The sequence below is a fragment of the Macadamia integrifolia genome, unplaced genomic scaffold (assembly GCF_013358625.1).
Source record: "Macadamia integrifolia cultivar HAES 741 unplaced genomic scaffold, SCU_Mint_v3 scaffold629, whole genome shotgun sequence".
NCBI lineage: Eukaryota > Viridiplantae > Streptophyta > Magnoliopsida > Proteales > Proteaceae > Macadamia > Macadamia integrifolia.
Window position 1 is genome coordinate 287,729 of NW_024870501.1, and position 20,689 is coordinate 308,417.

General features: G+C 38.0%; 2 protein-coding genes and 1 pseudogene across 4 annotated transcripts; all 3 read left to right on the forward strand.

Moving 5' to 3' along the window:
* The first annotated feature begins 1,046 nt into the window (after positions 1–1,046).
* Positions 1,047–7,387, forward strand: LOC122069503 (release factor glutamine methyltransferase). 2 transcript variants are annotated; one of them, XM_042633532.1, is made up of 3 exons: positions 1,047–1,970; positions 6,286–6,531; positions 7,230–7,387. In XM_042633532.1, the coding sequence occupies exons 1-3, from the start codon at positions 1,062–1,064 to the stop codon at positions 7,359–7,361; spliced, it is 1,287 nt and encodes a 428-aa protein (XP_042489466.1). In that variant the 5' UTR covers positions 1,047–1,061; the 3' UTR covers positions 7,362–7,387. The 2 variants fall into 2 exon arrangements, with proteins under 2 accessions (XP_042489466.1, XP_042489467.1); XM_042633533.1 differs by lacking the exon at positions 6,286–6,531.
* A 1,832-nt stretch (positions 7,388–9,219) lies between these two features.
* LOC122069507 lies at positions 9,220–10,490 on the forward strand (annotated as a pseudogene).
* Positions 10,491–14,555: 4,065 nt separating this feature from the next.
* LOC122069522 (ferredoxin--NADP reductase, embryo isozyme, chloroplastic) lies at positions 14,556–19,967 on the forward strand. 2 transcript variants are annotated; one of them, XM_042633558.1, is made up of 5 exons: positions 14,556–14,808; positions 14,954–15,010; positions 17,351–17,683; positions 18,019–18,238; positions 19,226–19,967. In XM_042633558.1, exons 1-5 carry the CDS (start codon positions 14,785–14,787, stop codon positions 19,723–19,725), a joined length of 1,134 nt encoding a protein of 377 aa, XP_042489492.1. In that variant the 5' UTR covers positions 14,556–14,784; the 3' UTR covers positions 19,726–19,967. The 2 variants fall into 2 exon arrangements, with proteins under 2 accessions (XP_042489492.1, XP_042489493.1); XM_042633559.1 differs by lacking the exons at positions 14,556–14,808; positions 14,954–15,010 and adding an exon at positions 15,904–16,047.
* Positions 19,968–20,689: the final 722 nt, after the last annotated feature.

The following is a 20,689-nucleotide window of genomic DNA, read 5'->3' on the forward strand; positions in this document are numbered from 1 at the left end:
ATAATTACGTACCATCTCTTCTTTAATAGCTAGTTTTTAAGGATGAATTCTATCTTAATTCTTAACAAGTGATATTCGAGACAAAGTTGTGACAGGACCAAAACTAAGGTGTGGCAAGGCAAAGATTCTAGCCTACTACATTTTTTTTGGTAAATAGAATCTTATTGCTATGTAAAACTCATGGAGTCTAAATTACAAATATTGGCTAGCCATGAAGAAAACAGCCAAGATGTATTCCATCGTGGATCTCTAGATGGGCTCAAAATCAATCAAGGGACAAAGTGAATGATCGTGCAATCACTACCCTCTGTTCATTCCTATGCTTGTATATTTGGAAGGCTATAAATGAGTTGATTCATGATCTTATTAACTACTCTCCCATGGAGGTCTCAACAGTTGCAATTGCTGCATTCAAGGAATTTTGAAAAGCTACTTGGCAATCCAAGCCCATCCTTCAAGCTCCCTCCTCTCCCACTTTGCCTACTCACTAGAATAGCTCCCCACCCCCCAATGGGCATTATAAACTTAATTGTGGCTCTTCCTTCATGACAAATGGAGTTAAGGTTGGTGTTGGATTTATCCTTTGAGATTCCTTGGTTGCCACTATATTTGCAATTTCTAAACCTATGTGGGTTACTAATATCCTTCAAGGTGAGACTATTGTTGTCAGATCTGGAATGCTATAGGTTGCTAGTGAAGGGATTGATCATATTGTGGTTGAATATGATTTTTGATCTTATGGATTAAGGAGCTAGCATCCACCCCCCACCAACAGATGTCTTATTTTTTATTCAAGACATTAAGCATATTATCCCATATTTTAGGAGTTGTTCTTTTTCTTTTGTTATAAGGCGCATCAGCAGTGCTGCTGATTCCTTGACCCGAATGGCTATGTCATTAAAGATTCTAGCATACCTGAGTGTATGCGAACCTGGAGCGCCTCCGAGGAAGAAGCGTTGTGATTTTAACATTTTTAGGTATGTTTGGTTATGAAGAAATAAAAAGGAAAAAAATTGAATGACATCCAAACACAGCCTTAGGCTTTTGCGAACGAACAATAAATGGGAATCAGGGAGTTGAATCGCTTGATTCAGTTTCAGTTGCAGTTGCAAGTTGCAACCAGCTGCTTTCACAGATTGAAAACAGTCGGAGGAAAGGTTTCTTTTGCGAATACTAACGGCTACCAATTGGATAAAATAGGAGACGAAGCATGTAGCAGAGTGGGGAAGGAGATGAATTCAAGCTTACCACGTAGTATTCTTTCTACCGTTTCCCCATATTCCCTTGCCTTCAAACGCCAAAAACTACCTCTCTCTACAAAACTCAGTCGACCCATATCTTTTCCTTCCATATCATCGATACCCACTTCCCAAAAATCTCAAATTCCTCTCTTTCTTAGGCCTCCAACCTTCACTGCTTCTGCGTCTGACCTCCAAAAATGGCAGCAATGGGCTAAAAACCTTGCCCTCTCAGTTGGGTCCAAGTTCGTGGACTCTGATAATGGACCTGATACCAATATATTGTGTAGAGAAGTCAAATGGCTCTTAGAAGATGCAGTTGAGGATAAATCCATTTTGCCTCAACTGGTTTCTGCTGAAAATGGTAAATTGGTGAGATTAAGGGCAGATTTGGACGAGCTTTACCGTATCTGGAAACAGAGGATCGAAGAAAGAAGGCCCCTTCAGTATATAGTAGGGTGTGAGCACTGGAGGGACTTGGTGTTGAGTGTTCAAGAAGGGGTTTTGATCCCCAGACCTGAGACTGAGCTGATTGTGGATTTGGTGAGTGAATTGGTTTTGGAAGAGGAAGGGTTGGGAGAGGGGATATGGGCGGATTTGGGGACTGGAAGTGGTGCAATTGCCATTGGACTCGCTAGGATTTTGGGAGGCGGAGGAAAGGTCATTGCTACGGATTTGAGCCCCATTGCAGTTTCAGTTGCGGAGTTTAATGTCAAGAGGTATGATTTGCAGGTTAGTAAGACAGAATATAATTAATCTCATGGTTATTATTTTTGGTTAAAATTATTCTTCCTGCTTAAGTAATAGAATTTGAGCATTTGATGACACTTTTTATAGCTTCTTCGTGATTTTCAGAGGTATTTGATTATTTTGAAGAATTGTGTTTAGCACAAAATTTCATTCCATGGAATAATTCTTTGATTTTTTGTTTTTGGCTCTTTGTATATGAGGTATTGTTAGAAGTTAGAGCATAGAATTTCTGCAACTTTCCATATTGAATGGACAGAGGGAGTATCCCCAACATGATGATATCATACATAATAATTTCAGCCAAGTATTTGCATTGTGTTTCCCTTTGTGATTTCTGCTTCAACACAAGCTGCAATTACAGTATGCCTATAAAATTTTTAGAATAATGTTTTACATCACAACTTAAAACAAAGTTATGAATCCTGCAAATTAATGCAAAGTCATTATTTTTTAGTTATTTTGGGCGCTGTCATGTTGGTGCTAGCACTTCATCAAATATATATAGATCAGTGTCATCTGAGCAGGATGGAAGTTCAATTAAAATTTTTTTTTTTTTTTCTTTCTGATAGATGAAAGCGTAGAATAATTGATCATCATATATAGTTATGTACTGTTCTTTGATCATGCTGCTTAGCTTCACAAGAGGCTTGTTGCAGATGCACTTTTCCCTTGAACTTTTGTTGGACAAGATTTGAGTTGTCCTTAACCTGTCCTTAATCATCTCTCCTTCTTCCTTCAATCTGCTAGCAATTTGATTCATAATCTCCTGCCTTTACCATTCTAAGTCTAGAGAAGCTTGGGTTCATTTTATCTGGATGTATCCAACTAATTTTGCTATTTCCTTTCCTTGTCTTCATTTTCCCCCTGGTCGTTTTCTGTTCTGCAAGTTTAGGGATCTTTCTCTTTCTTTTCTTTGGTTTGGATATTAGTAAGAAAAATGGAGCTGGTTGGATTTTGAATTTTAATGCTTTCTTTTGTGGTTTCAGCTGAAGCCTAGAAGAAAGGTCGTTAACTTTTACCCTTGTTCATTCCTGTTACTTCTATTTTTGGATCCTAAAGCATTCTACATTTCATAGAAATATTTCCTCTGTGCCCAACGTCAAGTAATACTTAAGTGATTTGCATATAACATGCAAATATTATTTTGATGGGGAAGAGATCAGTACCTGCTTGCGTGGCCTCTGCACCAGTGCGGGGGCCAATGAGAACATGCGCAGAGGCATCAGTATTGATTTTTTTTTTTCGGTTTAATTCATGGAGGTTGGGGCAGTAAATTTGCGTGCTCTTGTGTCTAGGCGCTGGGGCCATGCGACCTGTTAGCGTTTCTGTTTTTCCCTATTTTTACATATAATCAAATTCTGGCCAGATAAATGGTGCCCTGGACTACCATTCGTCAAATGCTTTTCCAGATATGTTCCTCATGGAAAATGATAGTGATCTTTGGATTATGGAGAAATTAAGGGCTATATGCATCATGAATCCTCTAGCCTCTAGCCTCAAAGCAATATCAACGACTGGGAAATGCAGTCGCTTGAATCTCACTACATCTAATTCAAAATTTCAGAAAAATTACCAGTCTTCAGTACAGCAGAATTTGAGGGTCTTATTTACAGTCAGTCAAATCCTACCTCGACACTACCTACCTATGTAGTCCTCATTCCTTACTGATATTGGTTGGATGAAAAAGTGCATCCCAAAGTTTGGTTCTTTTCTTGGATTGCTGCCTGGGACAGTGAACAACTTATTTTCTAGGTAATATATATATCCCACAAGAGTACAAGACTGAGTTGTTTGCTGGCGAGATGCTCAAACCGTTCCGACTTACTGTTGACTGTCCCTTCACTTTTAGAGTATGGTGCAGGCTGCTTTTGGATTGGCGTGAATTGCCTGATGCAATCCTCATTACCTAGCTTAATGTGCAGCTGAACGGATCCAAGGTTCAATAGAAGAGGCAACAAAATCTGGAAATTCTCACTTCATGCTTCCCCATGGAGAATCTGGTTAGAAAGAAATGGGAGAGCGTTTGATAGCTATCGTGTGACTGCTTATTAGGTTGCAGAAACCTACATTAGAAGGATCTGTTGGTTCACCTGCTGAATCTCATGTCCATATGTGGCGACATGGGTCCATCTAGAAGTGTGTGGTGGACTTGGGGGATTTGTCCTCTCCTATGTCCAGTCTCCTTTAGAAGTGGAAAAGATAAAAGACAAAGGAGGAGGAGGAGAGGGTCTGTGTGCTGGACAGAACAAGAAGAAGAAAGAGGAGGTGGAGGAGGGAGAGGAGAGGAGGTGGTCCAAGAGAAGGGAGTGGCAGGAGATAAGAAGAAGAAGGAGTTGGAGGAAGATGAGGTTGCCAGAGAGGAGGGAAGAGGGTCAGATGCTGGAGAAAGCAGGGAGGGTGGCAGAAGATTGACTTGCAAGTTGGGATATCATCTATACTAAATTTTGAAGGTGCACTGACAGACACTGCCTTCTCACTTTATTGTTTCATTGACCTAGGGACTTAAAAGCCCTAATTTGGAATCTTATTACTTTGGGTCTAGTTACTAGCGCTAATTTGGAATCTTATTACTTTGGGTCTAGTTACTCTCTTTACTTCAATTTAAGTTTAACCCCTCAAAAAGACTTGTAAACCTCCCCCCTCCCCCAAACAAAAAAACTTTTCAAACAGATATAACTTCGGCACACAAAGAAGAAACCAAATAACTACAATGAACTAGAATACCAGTCTCCAGACTAACACCAAAAAGTAATATAAAAAAGCCATACCTAGTGCATGAGGCTTCTGCCACTGTGGGGTCTGGGGAAGATCATATGTATGCAGCCTTACCTCCACATTGCGGAGATGCCATTTCCCGACTGGAACTTGACCATTACGTTGCAATGGAGTGATCTCACCGTTGCGCCGATGTATAGAAATCTAATGACAGAAAGACGACTTCTTGAAAAGTCCTTTTCAAGTTTACAACAACAACTCAGCCTTATCCCAATTCAATGAGGTTGGCTACATGGATCTGAGTAGGAAAAAAAAAATTTGGGAAATCCCATTGACGAACAATTGGCAATCTGGATCTTTGCCCTCCAAGTAACTCTTTTAGATGCCATACTAGGGTGAAGACCTATCTTTTGCATGCCTCTCCTTACCAACTCATTAATGGTTATTTTCGGCTTGCACCTAGCCCTTTTAGCTCCATCCATCGGAATCTGGTCACTCCTCCGTACTAGGGCATCCAAAGGCCTCCTTTGGACATGTCCAAGCCATCTTAATCAACATTCTCTGAGCTTATCATTAATCAGGGCAACTCCCAAGTCAGCTCTGACCCAGTCATTCCTCACTATATTTTTTAGACTTTTCCCACACATTCATATCAACCTCCTCATCTCTACTACACTCAACTTATCTATATTACACTTCTTGACTGCCCAACATTCCTCACCATACATCATAGCTGGTCTTACGAATATCCTGTAGAATTTTCCTTTAAACTTTAGAGGAATACGTTAATCACACAACACTCCAGACGCCCCTCTTCACTTCATCCATTTTAGTTTAATTTTGTGGGACACATCATCGTCTATCTCACCTTTCTTGTTTAAGGTAGAGCCCATATATCTAAAATAGTCATTTTGCGAGATCTCCCACCCCTTAATTTTCACCCTTTGGTATCAGTCTTCAATCGACTAAAGTTACACATCATGTATTCCGTCTTCGTTCTACTTATCTTAAGACCTCTCGATTCAATGTAGATATCCATAACTCCAACTTATCATTATTCCCTACCATTGTTTCACCCACCAAAAACAATATCATCAGCAGAAAGCATACACCACAGTATCTCTCCTTGAATATCCTGGTTAGATCATCTATGATAAGCGTAAACAGATAAGGGCTTAGTGCGGACCCTTGATGTAACCTGATAGTAATTGGGAACTCCACCTTGACCTCTTGTAGATCACACACTAGTCACCACATCCCTATACGTGTCTTTAAGTATTTTTTTGACACCCCTTTCTTCTCTAGTACATGCCAGAATAAATCTCTGGGAACTCTTCATAGGCCTTTTCTAGATCAATGAAGACCATATGGAGATCCCTCTTGTAAGTTCTAGATTTTTCCATAAGCCCCCTAAGAAGGTAAATCGCTTCCGTCGTGGATCTTCTAGGCATTAAACCGAATTGGTTCCCTGAGATGTTAGTTTCTCTTCTAATGCGAACTTCTATTACCTTCTCCCATAGTTTCATAGTGTGACTCCTAACACGGGTTGATTCAAGCTTTACCTTTTTTTTTTTTTTTTCAGGATAAAGTTGAAATAAGACATGGATCATGGTTTGAACCCTTGGAAGATGTTAAAGGTGAGCTTATGGGAGTTGTGAGTAACCCACCATACATACCAAGTTCCCAGATAATTGGGCTGCAAGCTGAAGTTGGTAAACATGAACCAAGACTTGCATTAGATGGGGGTGAGAATGGCATGGATGATCTCCTCCACATTTGTGAAGCAGCTGCTTTGATGTTAAAGCCGGGGGGCTTCTTTGCTTTTGAGGTGACCAATTCTTCTCAATATTGTAATTACTTTGCTGCAAATGAAATCTTTGTTTAGTTCAAATGAAACCTTAATTGTCTTCCTGCTCTAAAATTCTGTTAGTGATGAGCAGCTGAATTGCACTTATTAAAACCCTTGTATCTTGATTAATTAAATGGAAATTTCATTAATGTTATGTGTATTACGTATCATTCACATTAATTTGGGTGCATCCCCCTTTTTCTTTGTACTTGCCGTACGGTTTTTCTTTTATTGATTACTAGTGTCATAAATCATAATATCAGAATTATGGCTCTAGTTAACTTAGTTGCAAATTAGATGCAGAATTGATGTTGGGCATGACTATATTTTATTGGTGACTCTTTCCTCGGGCACCACTTTATATATTGCCAATACTCAGCATTTATGCAAGGTGCATTGCATCTCCATTGTCAGACAACCTTGTAGTTTTCCTATCTCAAAAACTGCTTGGTTGGTGAAAATAGCGCAAAGAAAAAGAAATAGACAAATCTTAAGTTTGCATACTCGGTCTTCATTTTCCTGATTGTCATACATGTTCACATGCACATGGGCATACACTGACACGAAAGCACACTTACGTCATCTCTATGTGCTTTAATCTTATTTCTTATACTCTTATTAGATTTCATCTGTTTTTAGATTTCAAATGCATTAATTTCTTTCTTTCTTCTCTGCAGACTAACGGTGAAAAGCAGAGCAAGTTTCTTTTGGATTTCATGACAAACAAATCAGTTACCAATGTACAGAATGTAAAAGTAATATCTGACTTTTCTGGCATCGAACGGTTTGTGACTGGATTCCGTCAATGACTATCAAAATACTGTTATTATTGTTATTATTATTTCGTAGTAATAGCTATTGCATGTCAAATTGGCCAGGGAAAGAGATCACAACCTAAGGTCATTACCCTAATGGTTGGCAAAGTGATTGGTCATCATCTGCCATTGCTTTCTCTATTTCCTCTGCCACTTCCATTATGGAGGCAAGGAACTGCATTTAAGATCTTAAGTATTTGATAATCACTACATTGACAATTCGCAGTAAAGATCAAGTCCACATTATATTCAAGGTATTGCACCTTTGTCCAAAATTTAATGTCTGTTGAGAATTTCCATCAAGGACAGCAATTGAGAAATAGCTTTTGAATGGAAGTCCTATTGATCCCGTGTTAAGCGGAACCCAATACGTTCAGTTCAATTATCAGTTTCCAAGGCTAATATGCCTCAGTGCTTGAAAGCAAAGGGCCTTTCTGGAAACAGCCTGGGTTAAGCTCTGTTTTCCGTTAACTATTAAAGATTGTGTGGGACTTTTGAGACTCATTTGGTATAAAGTGTCTTTTTCTCCTGCGACAGTCCAATTTCCTGTTCATCTCTTCAAGTAAGTCAGATGCATACAAATATTCCTGCAAGATTTTATTTTGGGGTTGTTCAGAATAGCAAATAGCCTGGATAAATCAGCTCCAATGTCTAGCAGAAATGTTTCAGAAATGGAAAATTACATGACATTCTCTCATTTACTTTACTAATGATGCTATTTTCTGTAACAATCACTTTGTTGTTTTATTATTGATGTCATTATAATTACTGTATGAGTTCAGTACAAAAGCTAAATGTAACAGGGAGACCTTCTCTATTTCTAATTGTAAATCTCCATTTCAAAAGACCGATCTGATGAGAGGAGGGTGTTCACAGGTATATCAGGAATGGGATTTCTCACTCACAATCGATGTAGGATTAACACTAACAAGCTACTCATAATTGGGTTGGTGTCATTTAAGCAAGGACTAGATACAGAGAGGTGATCCTTCTCTTTATTTACCTCCTGGGTCCTATTTTGAAGGCTATGCATAAGATGGGACTACTTTGTTGCATTTCTTGACAAGACTCGGTCTACACTTGCTTGCTGGAGACTAAACTTATTTCTTTTTGGTAAAGTAACTCTCATGGAAGTTGGAACTTTTTCTCTCTGATGACATCAGAATCCGCACTCTGGTTGCTATCAGTGTTACCACACAAGATTCAGTCCAAACTTGCTAGCTGGAGATTAAACTTTTTTCTTTTGGTAAATTAACTCTTGGCTCTGGTTCTATGTAGCATCTTCCCCACCCACACCCACGCCCACGCCCACGCCCACGCCCTTCTCCCTTCCTCTTTGTGCTGAAAATGCTCCCGTTTGTGCTCTCATTGGTTCATGCATTTGATGTTTCGTGTGTCAGGCCACTAGGGTTTTTTACCTTTTACAAATATACTTTTTCTTATTAATTAGTTTGGGATCTCAAGGGAGACTCAAAAAGTGACGAGGAAATAAATGACCTTTTTAACCCAAAAATCAGTGTGACAAAAATCGAGGGGTAATAGAATTCACGTTCAAACCTATTTTGTCACTGGATTTGTGACATTTAGCTGGACCCATTAGACAAACCCTTTAAGTTTAGTAGTTAAGGGGAAAAGGTCTTAGACCAATATTTGGGTAGGTATCCAAGGTTGGTGAGGTGTGTGATTCAAATTATTTTGCCCTTCTCTGCACATCCGTGCATAGCATGCAGTGACCAAGTTATCACTCGTCAGCCATGGACGGATGGACTAAACCTGCATTGATGGAACCAGCTTCTTCATCCATCAGATAATCAAGAGAGAGAGAGAGAGAGAGAGCATGGCATCTACAGACATGGTCCATGTTGTGATCTCATTCCCAGCCCAAGGCCACATCAACCCCATGCTTAGGCTAGCTATGGCCTTAGCTTCCAAAGGCCTCCTGGTCTCCTTCACCACCACCGAAAACGCTGGCTGGAGAATCCAAAACGCCACCTCCAGCACCATGACTGCCACCACCATAGGCCTGGTCAGCTCCGCTTCAAATTCTTCTCAGATGGCTTAGATATCGACAAGAAGAAATGTGTCGGTATGCCGATTAAGGACTTGATAATAGCAATCAACACAACTGGTAGAGGCCACTGTTAGCCAAAAACGTGTTTCTGTTTTTTATTGTTTAAAGCACGTTTTACCGTATGTTTCCCAAAGATACTTTAAAAAACAGCAAACTTCAAGCATTTCCGTTCTAAAAAACGTTTAAAACACGCTCTGTTTTTATGACGTTTTTAAATACTTGATTTTTGAACATATTGTCTACTAGGACCTGTTTCCTGCATCGTCAACAAACCGGTAAAACCTTTAAAACCATTAAAACCTTGTCTCACACTCTGCCCAAGATCCGACCCGTTGGCCCATTACTCAGAGCATCTGTAGCTCAAGCTGCCATCCATGGAGATATGTTGAAAGCTGACGGAAGCTGCATCGAGTGGCTCGATTTGCGGCCTCCGGCGTCGGTTGTTTATGTCTCCTTTGGTAGCATTCTAACTCTAGAGAAGGAGCAGATGGAGGAGCTGGCTTATGGGCTTTTAAACAGTGGGCTCTACTTCTTATGGGTCATCCGACCTGCTCCACCGACCCGAGAAGTGGAGCAGAAGATGGATATTCCTGATCTAACCCAACTACCCGATGGGAAAGGTTTAGTGGTTCCATGTTGCCCACAAGAGGAAGTGCTTGTACACCCATCTTTGGCTTGCTTTGTGAGCCAATGTGGGTGGAATTCAAGCTTGGAGTGCTTGAGCTCTGGTGTTCCAGTTGTGGAGTTATCACTGTTTAGTGATCAGGTAACGAATGCTAAGTTCTTGGTGGATGTTTTTGGTGTTGGGGTGAGAATAGCTGATGAGGTGAAAAAATGAGAAGAGAAGATTGACTAGGGAAGATGTTGTGAGAGCACTTGAGTAGGTGACACGAGGAGCGAAGGCGGCGGAGCTCAGGAGGAATGCACTAAAATGGAAGAAGGCGGCGGAGGCGGCGGTGGCGGAAGGTGGCTCATCTGATCAGACACTTCAGGCTGTAGTTGATGAAATTAGGAATATGGCTATCACTGAAAGGGAGGGTGTTGGGTTATGATTGAATGATTGAATGATTGAATGATTGAATGATTGAATGCGAGCTCATTGATGCTTTCTTTCGGGACCCATCTTTCTCTTTTTTGGGCCTCTTTTTCTCATTAATGTCACCATATGTGCTGTTAATTCCTATTTACGGTGTGTGTCATTCGGTTAGGTTTCAATTTTTGGTTTGGTTTGGTTTGATTTTGAAATAAAATATGTATAAACTAGCTATTAAAATCGATTTATTTTTGTATTCTCTAAGTCAAAATCAAACCGAATTAGTTCGGTTTTTATTTGGTTTTTGTATTTAGCTCCTACGAGTTCTTGGTAATTCGGTTCAAATTCAGCTTAAGTGAAAATAACTTGTTGAAACAATTTAAATTGATAAGAAAATTATAACCTCATAAAGATACAGTCCCACAAATTCTGCTTAAATGAAAATAACTTGCCGAAACAAATAAAGTTGGTAAAGAAACTACAACTTCATAAAGATACAATACCACAACATCAAATCTGGTATCTTTCGTCCCTTTTTACACAACTCAACAAAGTCACATGATTGTAGGGTTTAATATGGTGGATTATGTTTGATTTAATTTATATGGGTTACATTTTATCTGGTTCTATCCAATGGTTCTGACAAAAGATTAATCACCCAAAGGGGTAGCGCAGATGGTGAGTAATGAACTTGGTACGAGCTGTAAACTCGAACGTCCTGAGTGAAAGTTGAATGATTTTCATTCAACCCTGGAATAACCCGATCCATATAGTTGTGGGGTCAGTATGGATCTGCGCGATTAGTCAATTATCCATTAATTTTGTCATTGCGAATATTAGAAGATTAAATTTAGATTATTCTCATTGTAAATATGTATGATTACACTGAGTTGTTACCATCTAATGTGGATCACATAAGATATAAAAGTAATGACATTATTATATAATACACAAATTTATATATTTCCATTTTTTGCTCCACTAGTGTCTCAGTATAACCGAATAAGATTAACGCTTCCAGCGTTTTTTCAAAATGATTCATTGATCATCTTGAAGCTCTCGATTGGCCTGGATTCATTCACAATTTAGATGGTACAAAGTAATTTGCAAGTATTTGTAGATCATGTGTTATAAGGAAGCAAATCAAATTGCTAATGCTTGTGATTTACTTTATAAATTTATTTTTTCCTCTTCTTTTGCTTTGGCTTTGGCTTTGACTTTGGGTTTCAGGTAAGTGGTGGCAGCAAGGATTTAGGGGACGGTATCAGTATCGGTCTCTGCCAATATCAATCCGATATCAATCCAGATCAGATGGGATCAGTCTATTTTACCCCTGATTTATATAAAAAGTACCATCTTTTTCTATTTTACCCTTGAAACGATCGGAATAATTGATTCGGATTAGTATTGGATCAGGGATCGATCTCAACTGATACCGATTCGATATGACGGATCCCAAACTGATACTTGAACCATGGGTGGTAGAGGACAGATTTGGTTTCGGTATCAGTATCGATATTGGTATCGGTCTCCACCAATATCAATCCGATATCAATCCGGATCAGATGGGATCAGTCTATTTTACCCCTGATTTTTATAAAAATTACCATCTTTTTCTATTTTACCCCTGAAACCATCAGAATAATCGATTCGGATCAGTATTGGATCAAGGATCGATCTCAACTGATACCTATCCGATATGACGGATCCCAAACTGATACTTGAACCATGGGTGGTAGAGGACAGATTTGGTTTTGGTTTTTAAAGAATGGGGAGGGGAAAATCATGGAAAAATCTCTAGGAACTTTTTTTCCTTGACCAGTTGACCGGGTAAGTTGAATGTGTTATTTTGAATTAAAATAGAATGACATGTGACAAATCTATAAATGTTATGAGTAAATCCAATGTATTCAAAGTTGTGGACTGGTTAAAAGTTCATAAACTCCACAAGGTGCATCCAAGTAAAATCAATTTGATAGTGCCACATAGATTAATATATTTGGACGACCAAAACTTTACATTAAGAATATTCTTTTTAGCTAGAGAAAGTTTATCCATCTTTTATTTTTAAAATAAATAAATAAAAAATGTATCTAAGTCATATCATTCAATTAAAATATGCCACTAACCTTTATTATCATATTATAATTGTTGTGGCATTTTCATAATTAAAGTACCGTTGCACCATATTTTGATCTCCTGTTCCATAGTTATATTGGCTGAAATTTAAACGAGTTCAGCTAACTTCATAAAATATAATAGGAATGCTAGTCACATTTTCAATATTTAACAGTTTAAGTTTTTAGGTTAAACGGTAATGCACATGCATTATGTTCATGTGGTTGTTAAGAGAATCTTAGATGGACAATATAGAGGATTGAGATTGATCTGGACTAGGGTTGGGACTTTTAAGTCTAGGGCTTGGTGAGGCTTAGCTAGGTTGAGATCTTATAGGTAATAGCTTAAAAATACATATATAAAAATATGTATATATCTTCTTTTTTTGTTTTTTGTTGAAATACAAATATGTTTATATCACATACATAAGGCCATGGATTTAAATATATTTTTCTTTTGTCGACCAATGTGTTCGGACAGTAACTCACCGTCACAGTCTCCACTTAAATAACAAATGCACAGATGATGAATTAAAACTAGGTCCGTGCATTTATCCACATGATTCTCAATTCGCCCTAACCATTTGGGCAACCCATGGATGGATTTAAGTATCATAATTCACAATTTTTTTTTTTTTTGGGAGTTGAACTATCAATATTTACATTTAACAAGGGGGTACCCTGATAGGCACTGTGACCCTTGTGTCAACATGAGTGAAAACATTCATAGAGGCAAGATTTTTCGTCCCCTCTGTGTCAGGGCATAGATGCCATGTTGCCTTTTCAGCTCTTTTTTCCCTTACTTTTGATATACAATTTTTATGTAATAAATTAAGCATAAAAATGACAATCTCGGCCTAACCATGGTTTCAAGTATTGGTATCATATTGACCGTATCGTATCAATATCGACTGAGACGATCTGGCTCGATTACCCATATAGTTTTAGGGGTAAAACAGTAAAAAAAATGATCTTTTATGAAAAGCAAAAGGCAAAAGTGACTGATATTCACCGATCCTCTCCGATACTTACTTGATCCACCAATACCAATACCGATACCGATACCAAGAACTAAATCCATGAGCCTAAGTGAGCCTGAGGTAGGTCATGGTCTTCAAAAACCCAGTCAAACATGATCCAATGGCTAGCAATTGCTACTAGTAAAGAGATCTCCATTCCTTCGGGTAATAGTAGGACTACTAGCACAGATTTGGCCTGCTGGAGCCCACCCGCATTCCTATTTCTCAAGTTCAATATTGACGGAGCTAACAAAAGGAATTTTGGTCCTGCTGGCATTGGAGGTGTACGTTGCGATTCAAAAGAGTTACTTTGTTTGTGGCTTCAAGCAAAGAGTTGGAGAATGCTCTGTCGCAAAAGCATTAGTAGTAAGGAAAGTTCTATCTATTGCCCGTCTTCACAATTTTAGCCGTCTCATCATTGAGAGCGATAATTTACAAATCAAGTTTGCTTTTTGGATCACTTTCAATTGCCTGTGGCACATCAGCTCCGTCATTTACGACTGCCTACAACTGAATCTCTGATTTTCTCATTAATAAATATTTCTTATCAAAAAAACAGAAAAAAAAAAAGCAGTCCAATGGCCCCAATCGCACGCCCAAGGTTAGATGCTATAGTAATCCTCTAAGCAAAGGGACCCAGCAATTCCTGTCATTTCTTGCCACATGGCAACTGATGGAGTATACAAATTCACCAGCCATGGTGAACCCTAATCTAATCTTAATTTTTTTTTAAACAGAAAAACCATAAAATAGTTGTGCTTGGCTGCTTGGAGTTGTCCTTTCGAGGGAGAAACAGTCAGCATATCTTCGTTGACGGTCACTGACGGGAACAGCCTTGGACTTACCGACTTACCCGTTAACAACCAAGTTCTCATAATTTAATAAAATATTTGGGGGTATTTGTAATTTAAATAGGGAACAAAAAAATAAATAATTAATTTGCACATGGAGGCTTAGATCAGCGAAGCAGCCGATGAAGGAAAAAAAATGTTAAACAAAGAAAACCTGTCCTTTGCCTCCTCCTAAAGACCATTCATAGCATACCAACGACCAAATGATTCTTCTTCTGCAATTCCAAACCCTATAAAACTCTTGTTATTTCTCGAAATTCCTCTTCATTCTTATTCAAATCTCATTCTTAGAACCCTAAGTTTCTTTTCTCTAAGATCTGAAGCTCATGGCACATTTGGCTGTCAGTCAGGTTCGTAGGTTCTCGACTCAATTCTCCTTTTGACTTTTATTTACACTTGAATTGCTTTTGGTTTGGCCTCGATCGCTGGTTCTTGTTTTCAGTGTGAATTTCTGTATTTTGTATGGATTTTGACTAATTAAGGAATTTTTAGCAGGTCTCTGTCACCGTTCCGGTCGGAAATGATGGATCATTTAGGAGTTTGGGATTTAAGGTACATCGCAAAGTTTGGAATTTTTATTTTTATGCTTTGTCTTCATCTGGTGCAGTTTGGTGTATTAATTTTGACTGTTGATGAACTTCTCGAAGGTCTTTTAACCTTTCATGTTCATTGAGTAATTGTAATTTAGTTAGCTATGTACTTTTTCCCCCTACCCTTCTCTCCATCTCTCACTCTGTTTTCCTTGCTTGATTTCTCGATATTTGTGATTTATTAGCAATGATATCCGCCTGAGTTGCACGTAATTCTTTTTTGTTGAACTATTGAGTTGAGATTGTTCTTTCACATTATATTTTTATGAACTATTTGAAATATTTTGATTTTCTTGAAGGAGCTACCCCTGTTTTGATATATTTTTCTCTCATGTGACTCATGCTATGAAAATACCCTTCAGTTTATGCACTTATATTCATGTTCTTCCCTTTGTACCCATCTATGTTGTCTGATTATACTTTCTTCAAGACTCATTCTTTATTCTTTAATGATGTGCCTGTATTAAGTTATATTTGCAGCAACTCAACTTCTTAATCAGATAGGTATTGACATGTGTTGGCATAATTCAGTTTCTCTGGGTTTTGGTTGGTTCACCACATAGATGTTCCTTTGTTTTTGGTGTTATTATGCTCTGTTTGGGTTCTTAATGCGTAGTAACACTTGCTTTTGAGTTCTTCCTGCAATATCTCTTTCCTGTACTTATCAATAATTATGCCGAATAAGAATTTTTTTTTTTTTTTTTTGCCAGTTGATTGCCATTAAATGCTTCACTGCATATTTGCTCTTTTAACTCATTAGTACTTTATTAAAGTACATTTTTTGTGTGAAATGCATTCTTGACATATTGTATAGCTCTGCAAAGATGGTTGTTGCAGTATTAGTGATCAACTGAAGTATGGAATCTCTGCACGAGCCATATCAGTGACATGCGTGTGGTGATTGCAACAACTATTTGTGGTTCCTATCTATGATTTATTCCATAGAAAAATGATCAGACCTAATGTGGAACTTCCCAAACTCCTCAAAGGATAGATCAGGTAATCATGACCACCCAACAGTGAGTCATGATGCACTTCCTTTAAGGTTGAATAACTGGATTATATGAATATTGTGTTGTTTTTCATAACCCTATAGATCAGTAGGATTTGTTTAATATACTTTTGAGTATTTACTATAAGAAAGGAAAAAGAAAGGCTTAAAGTTTGATGAATTAAAAATCATTGATGTCCTCATCATTCGTCATCAGAACTTTGTTCACCATCTGTTGTCCTACTAGCAGGATTTTTCTTTTGGTGGTTGTCCTTTTGGACCCTTGACTTGCACCACTTCAGTTATTGGCCCCTCAGTCATTGGCAATGCCATTGCGAATCTCAGTTGCACATGGTGGAACCATTGTAGTAAACTTTCTGTTATTATCCTCTTATGAGCACTATGCTTAAGTCCCTTGGATGCTTCTATCCGAAGTTACCTTGTTATATCAGTAATCCATCTCAAAGTCTTCATTGTATCCATGTTAATTCTCTGGGCATGTTAATATTTTCTTTGAGGTTGGTTGGCATGTCTTTGCCATACATAACTCTGGAAGCATATTTTGACTTCACCCTTCTTACATATATAATGACAACAATTGCTTTTTGTATGTTATATGACACACTCGAAATGTATTACCACTTGATTGACCGTGCTTTAATTTTTTGGGAAACTTCATCCTCAAATCCTTACTTGTGATTAATGTGACAAGGATGCTGACATGGATTTGGTGTTCAACACTTCTATGGAATGTCTTTTTAGCAGTGTTTTTAAATCATGGTATCGGTAATGGTCACTGCCGATACCAATATCATTACATATCATTGAATTGGTCTGTGCAGTATGATTCCATGTCAAAAGATCACTGTTTCATTAAAGAAGGAAGACTTTGACCATTTCGGTATCGGTCGGACCCGATACTGACATGTATCGGCTTATACACCGATACGATACCGATATTTATAACCTTGCTTGCTAGTCTGTTATTCTGAAAATTATATTGGGTGTCAATACTTCAAATTCTGAAAACTAAACATTGTCATGTAGCTCTCCTCATTGATTTCTAAATTTATCATAGTCATCTGTAATGCTCTGTTCAAGTTCTTATGGCTTGGCTTCCCAGTTTTACATTATGCCTCTTTTTTCTAATCTTTTTTTCTACCCATTTTTTTGGGTTCTCATCATGCTTATGAACAAGCTCTCTATCTGCTTTATCAGAAAATTAAAATTTTCAGATATATCAGTGACTATTTATGGCTGTGTGATTTGATTTGATAAATTCTGATACCCTTTGAGTTTTTTCCCTTTCAGAGAGACAATTTGAGGTTTCAGGATAAATCATGGGTGCCAGTCTTATCTTGGGATCTAAAAACCAAGAACCCACGATCAAGAAACCAGTGTGTAGTGGGCATGTTGGTGCCACAAGTCAGCACACCTAAGGTTGCGGTTTCACCTTTAGAACTTGAGGATGCTAAGGAACCTCCTCTCCATATACACAAGCCAAAGGAACCTTACACAGCAACCATTGTTTCTGTTGAGAGGATTGTAGGTGCAAAAGCTCCTGGTGAGACTTGCCATATTGTAATCGACCATGGTGGCAATGTTCCCTACTGGGAAGGACAAAGTTATGGTCTAATTCCTCCAGTAAGTCATTTTATTTACCATTTTAATTTTAGAAAAATAAAACTAGAAAATTTAAGTATGCATAAAAAATAAAATTAATAAAGAAAAAAAGAAAGAAAGATATATGTGATGTTGTTAGTCAATGAATCAAGCACATATTTTTTTTCTATGTGATATTTGCACTGTGACATGAAGAATGGTGGATTCTACCTCCTTGCTTAAGAGCTACTTTTTCCACCACTGGTGGAAACATAATTCGCATATTTGGGAATAGCTAGTAGTTATGATACGATTGCACTGAAATTTTTTTATTTTAGTTACGGTTTTCTTAGTTCTTCTTCTCTACTTCCTTGTAGGGTGAAAATCCAAAGAAACCAGGGGCTCCGAATAATGTTCGCCTCTACTCGATAGCATCCACAAGATATGGGGATTTTTTTGATGGCAAGACGGCCAGTTTATGTGTCCGGCGTGCTGTTTACTATGATCCTGAAACTGGAAAGGAGGATCCTTCAAAGAAGGGTATCTGCAGCAATTTTCTTTGTGACTCCAAGCCAGGAGATAAAGTGCAGGTCACAGGTAAATTTCATACTTCAAAAGTAAAAGAGCTAAAAAAATATACATTATGTAGAATTTCCAGAATGTGTAAATACTAGGTTGTGCTAAGGATCTTTTATATGTTTGTTACTTATTTTGTTTTGTTTGTCAATGATTGTTTCCGTTCAAATCTAGAAGAATAGTATAAATTGTAAATGACTGTGCAGCTTGTGAACAGCTGAGCTAACCGCACAGTAGACGCCGAAGAAAAAGGACTAGAGTGGGGTAGGTAGATGTTTGTTATATTTGGAAGCACTACTCAACAGTTTCCCAATAGAGGATCTTTTACACAATAAATGTTTTGTATATTGTGTTCTTTCCAAGGGTAAGGGAAGAAGGTAAAAGGAAATGTTCAATAATCTGATTCTGGAGACTTCTCTAGGTTGGAATGGTTCAATACATCAATTGTGAATCCAACTACTAGGTATTTGCATCCTCTCTATTATGCATGTGAAAGGTTCAATACTTCTCAGGGTGGGAAAGGTTCAATACTTCGGCTACCAGGTATTTGCATCATGTGTCCTTTCCATTTTCCATGGGAAAGGTTCATTTCTTCTCAAGGTGGGAAAGTTTCAATACTTCTGAGTACCAGACCCACCATAACTACCAGGCATTGGCAAAGTCGTCATCTTTTCTTCTTCTTCTATCTTTACTCATGAATTACACCTTGCAACCCCTTCTTGGGAAATCACGTTGATTTTAAATGTCCTATAACAAATAACAAGGCATTCTTGTTAGGTCAACACCCTGGGGAAACATGATTGTCCACTGCCTCTTGCCCGAAAATAAGTTACTTCAAATTAGTGCAATTGGTTGTCTCTAAAGTTTTACTTTCTATAACTAATACATAGATTATCCAGTTGGGGTGATAAATGGTTGGTGGCTCATTGTAGAGGGTATCACTGATTGTTGAATGCAGAATTGCTTTGTAGCCTATGGTTCCTGAACCAAGCTTGGTTTTCTTGACAGGCCCGTCTGGTAAGATTATGCTTTTGCCTGAGGATGACCCAAATGCCACCCACATAATGATTGCTACAGGTACTGGAGTGGCTCCGTTTAGAGGCTACCTCCGCCGCATGTTCATGGAGTCTGTTCCAACTTTCAAGTTTGGTGGCCTTGCATGGCTCTTCCTCGGGGTGGCCAACTCTGATAGCCTTCTCTACGATGATGAATTTACCAAGTACCTTCGTGAGTACCCAGACCATTTCCGGTACGACAGGGCCCTTAGCAGAGAACAAAAGAACAAGAGTGGGGGAAAGATGTATGTTCAGGACAAGATCGAGGAGTACAGTGATGAGATATTCAAGCTGTTGGATGGAGGAGCACACATATACTTTTGTGGGTTGAAGGGGATGATGCCTGGGATCCAAGATACTCTGAAGAAGGTTGCATTGCAGAGAGGGGAGAACTGGGATGAAAAGCTCTCACAACTGAAAAAGAACAAGCAATGGCATGTTGAGGTCTACTAGTATAAATGGGCAACATTTGGGTCTGGCCTACGTTCAGAAGGCATCCCATTAGGTTCTAGGGATTAGTCAATTTGTTATCATTCCTTGTATTACATTGGTCATTGGGCTTCATTGAATAGCTATGGGAGCTTCAGTTGATGCTATCATCTATACTCTAATATTTGCCTAAAGAAAAGATGTAACTGCATCCGATCATTAGAAATAATAGTCAGCAGCTTTTCATTTGGTCCCATTGAGGAAAATCGTGTTCTTTGTATTATTGTCGTAATTTTTTCTGTATGATATTGGCTGGTTGTGGCTGTTCATAGGTTTTGACATGAAAAAATTATTTACAACTACGGATAGAATTGGACATTATGTTAATTTGGTGATCACATTGTGTGCTCATAGGAATGTTGATTTCTTGACACAAGTATGAGTATATGTATATGTATGTGTACATTGAACCGGATCAAATGGTAATTTTGAATGGACTATTGATAATTGTTAAAGAACAATATTCTTATTAATAGCTTATTATTTGTCTCTTAGCATGAGAGGTCATTGACGTTACAGTTAGGCATAATTTGTTTTGATGTATCGGTGATTGATGTCTCTCGGATTATATATGATGCGTCGGATTCATGGTGTTTGATTGTGAACGAAAGGTATACTTAAGAATGAATCTACTTCCCTTGGGGAGATTATTTGTACATGATTGGAAAAATTTTGACCCATTGGTATATTTTGTAAATTGTTTACAAAAGGTTTTGAAACTTTATCCAAAAAAAAAAAAGTTCGAAAAATATTAATTAATAATAAATAATTGTTAAATATTTTGGAACAATTAATTTGGATTATCTATATATAGAATTGCAATAGACTAGGATGACGACAATAATTATATTCCATATCCACAATATATTTAAGCTATAAGTATATTATGAGTATCTTCAAAGATCTTATGATAAGATTTCCTTTTTCC

What these genes read in the sequence shown, in the direction of transcription:
- LOC122069503 (XM_042633532.1), top strand. Translation starts at nt 1,062, where the DNA reads ATGGGAATCAGGGAGTTGAATCGCTTGATTCAGTTTCAGTTGCAGTTG. An exon ending in TCAAGAGGTATGATTTGCAG is followed by an intron (nt 1,971 to 6,285) that starts GTTAGTAAGACA and finishes TTTTTTTTTCAG; the next exon opens with GATAAAGTTGAAATAAGACA. An exon ending in GGGGCTTCTTTGCTTTTGAG is followed by an intron (nt 6,532 to 7,229) that starts GTGACCAATTCT and finishes TCTTCTCTGCAG; the next exon opens with ACTAACGGTGAAAAGCAGAG.
- LOC122069522 (XM_042633558.1), top strand. Translation starts at nt 14,785, where the DNA reads ATGGCACATTTGGCTGTCAGTCAG. An exon ending in CACATTTGGCTGTCAGTCAG is followed by an intron (nt 14,809 to 14,953) that starts GTTCGTAGGTTC and finishes AATTTTTAGCAG; the next exon opens with GTCTCTGTCACCGTTCCGGT. An exon ending in GTTATGGTCTAATTCCTCCA is followed by an intron (nt 17,684 to 18,018) that starts GTAAGTCATTTT and finishes ACTTCCTTGTAG; the next exon opens with GGTGAAAATCCAAAGAAACC.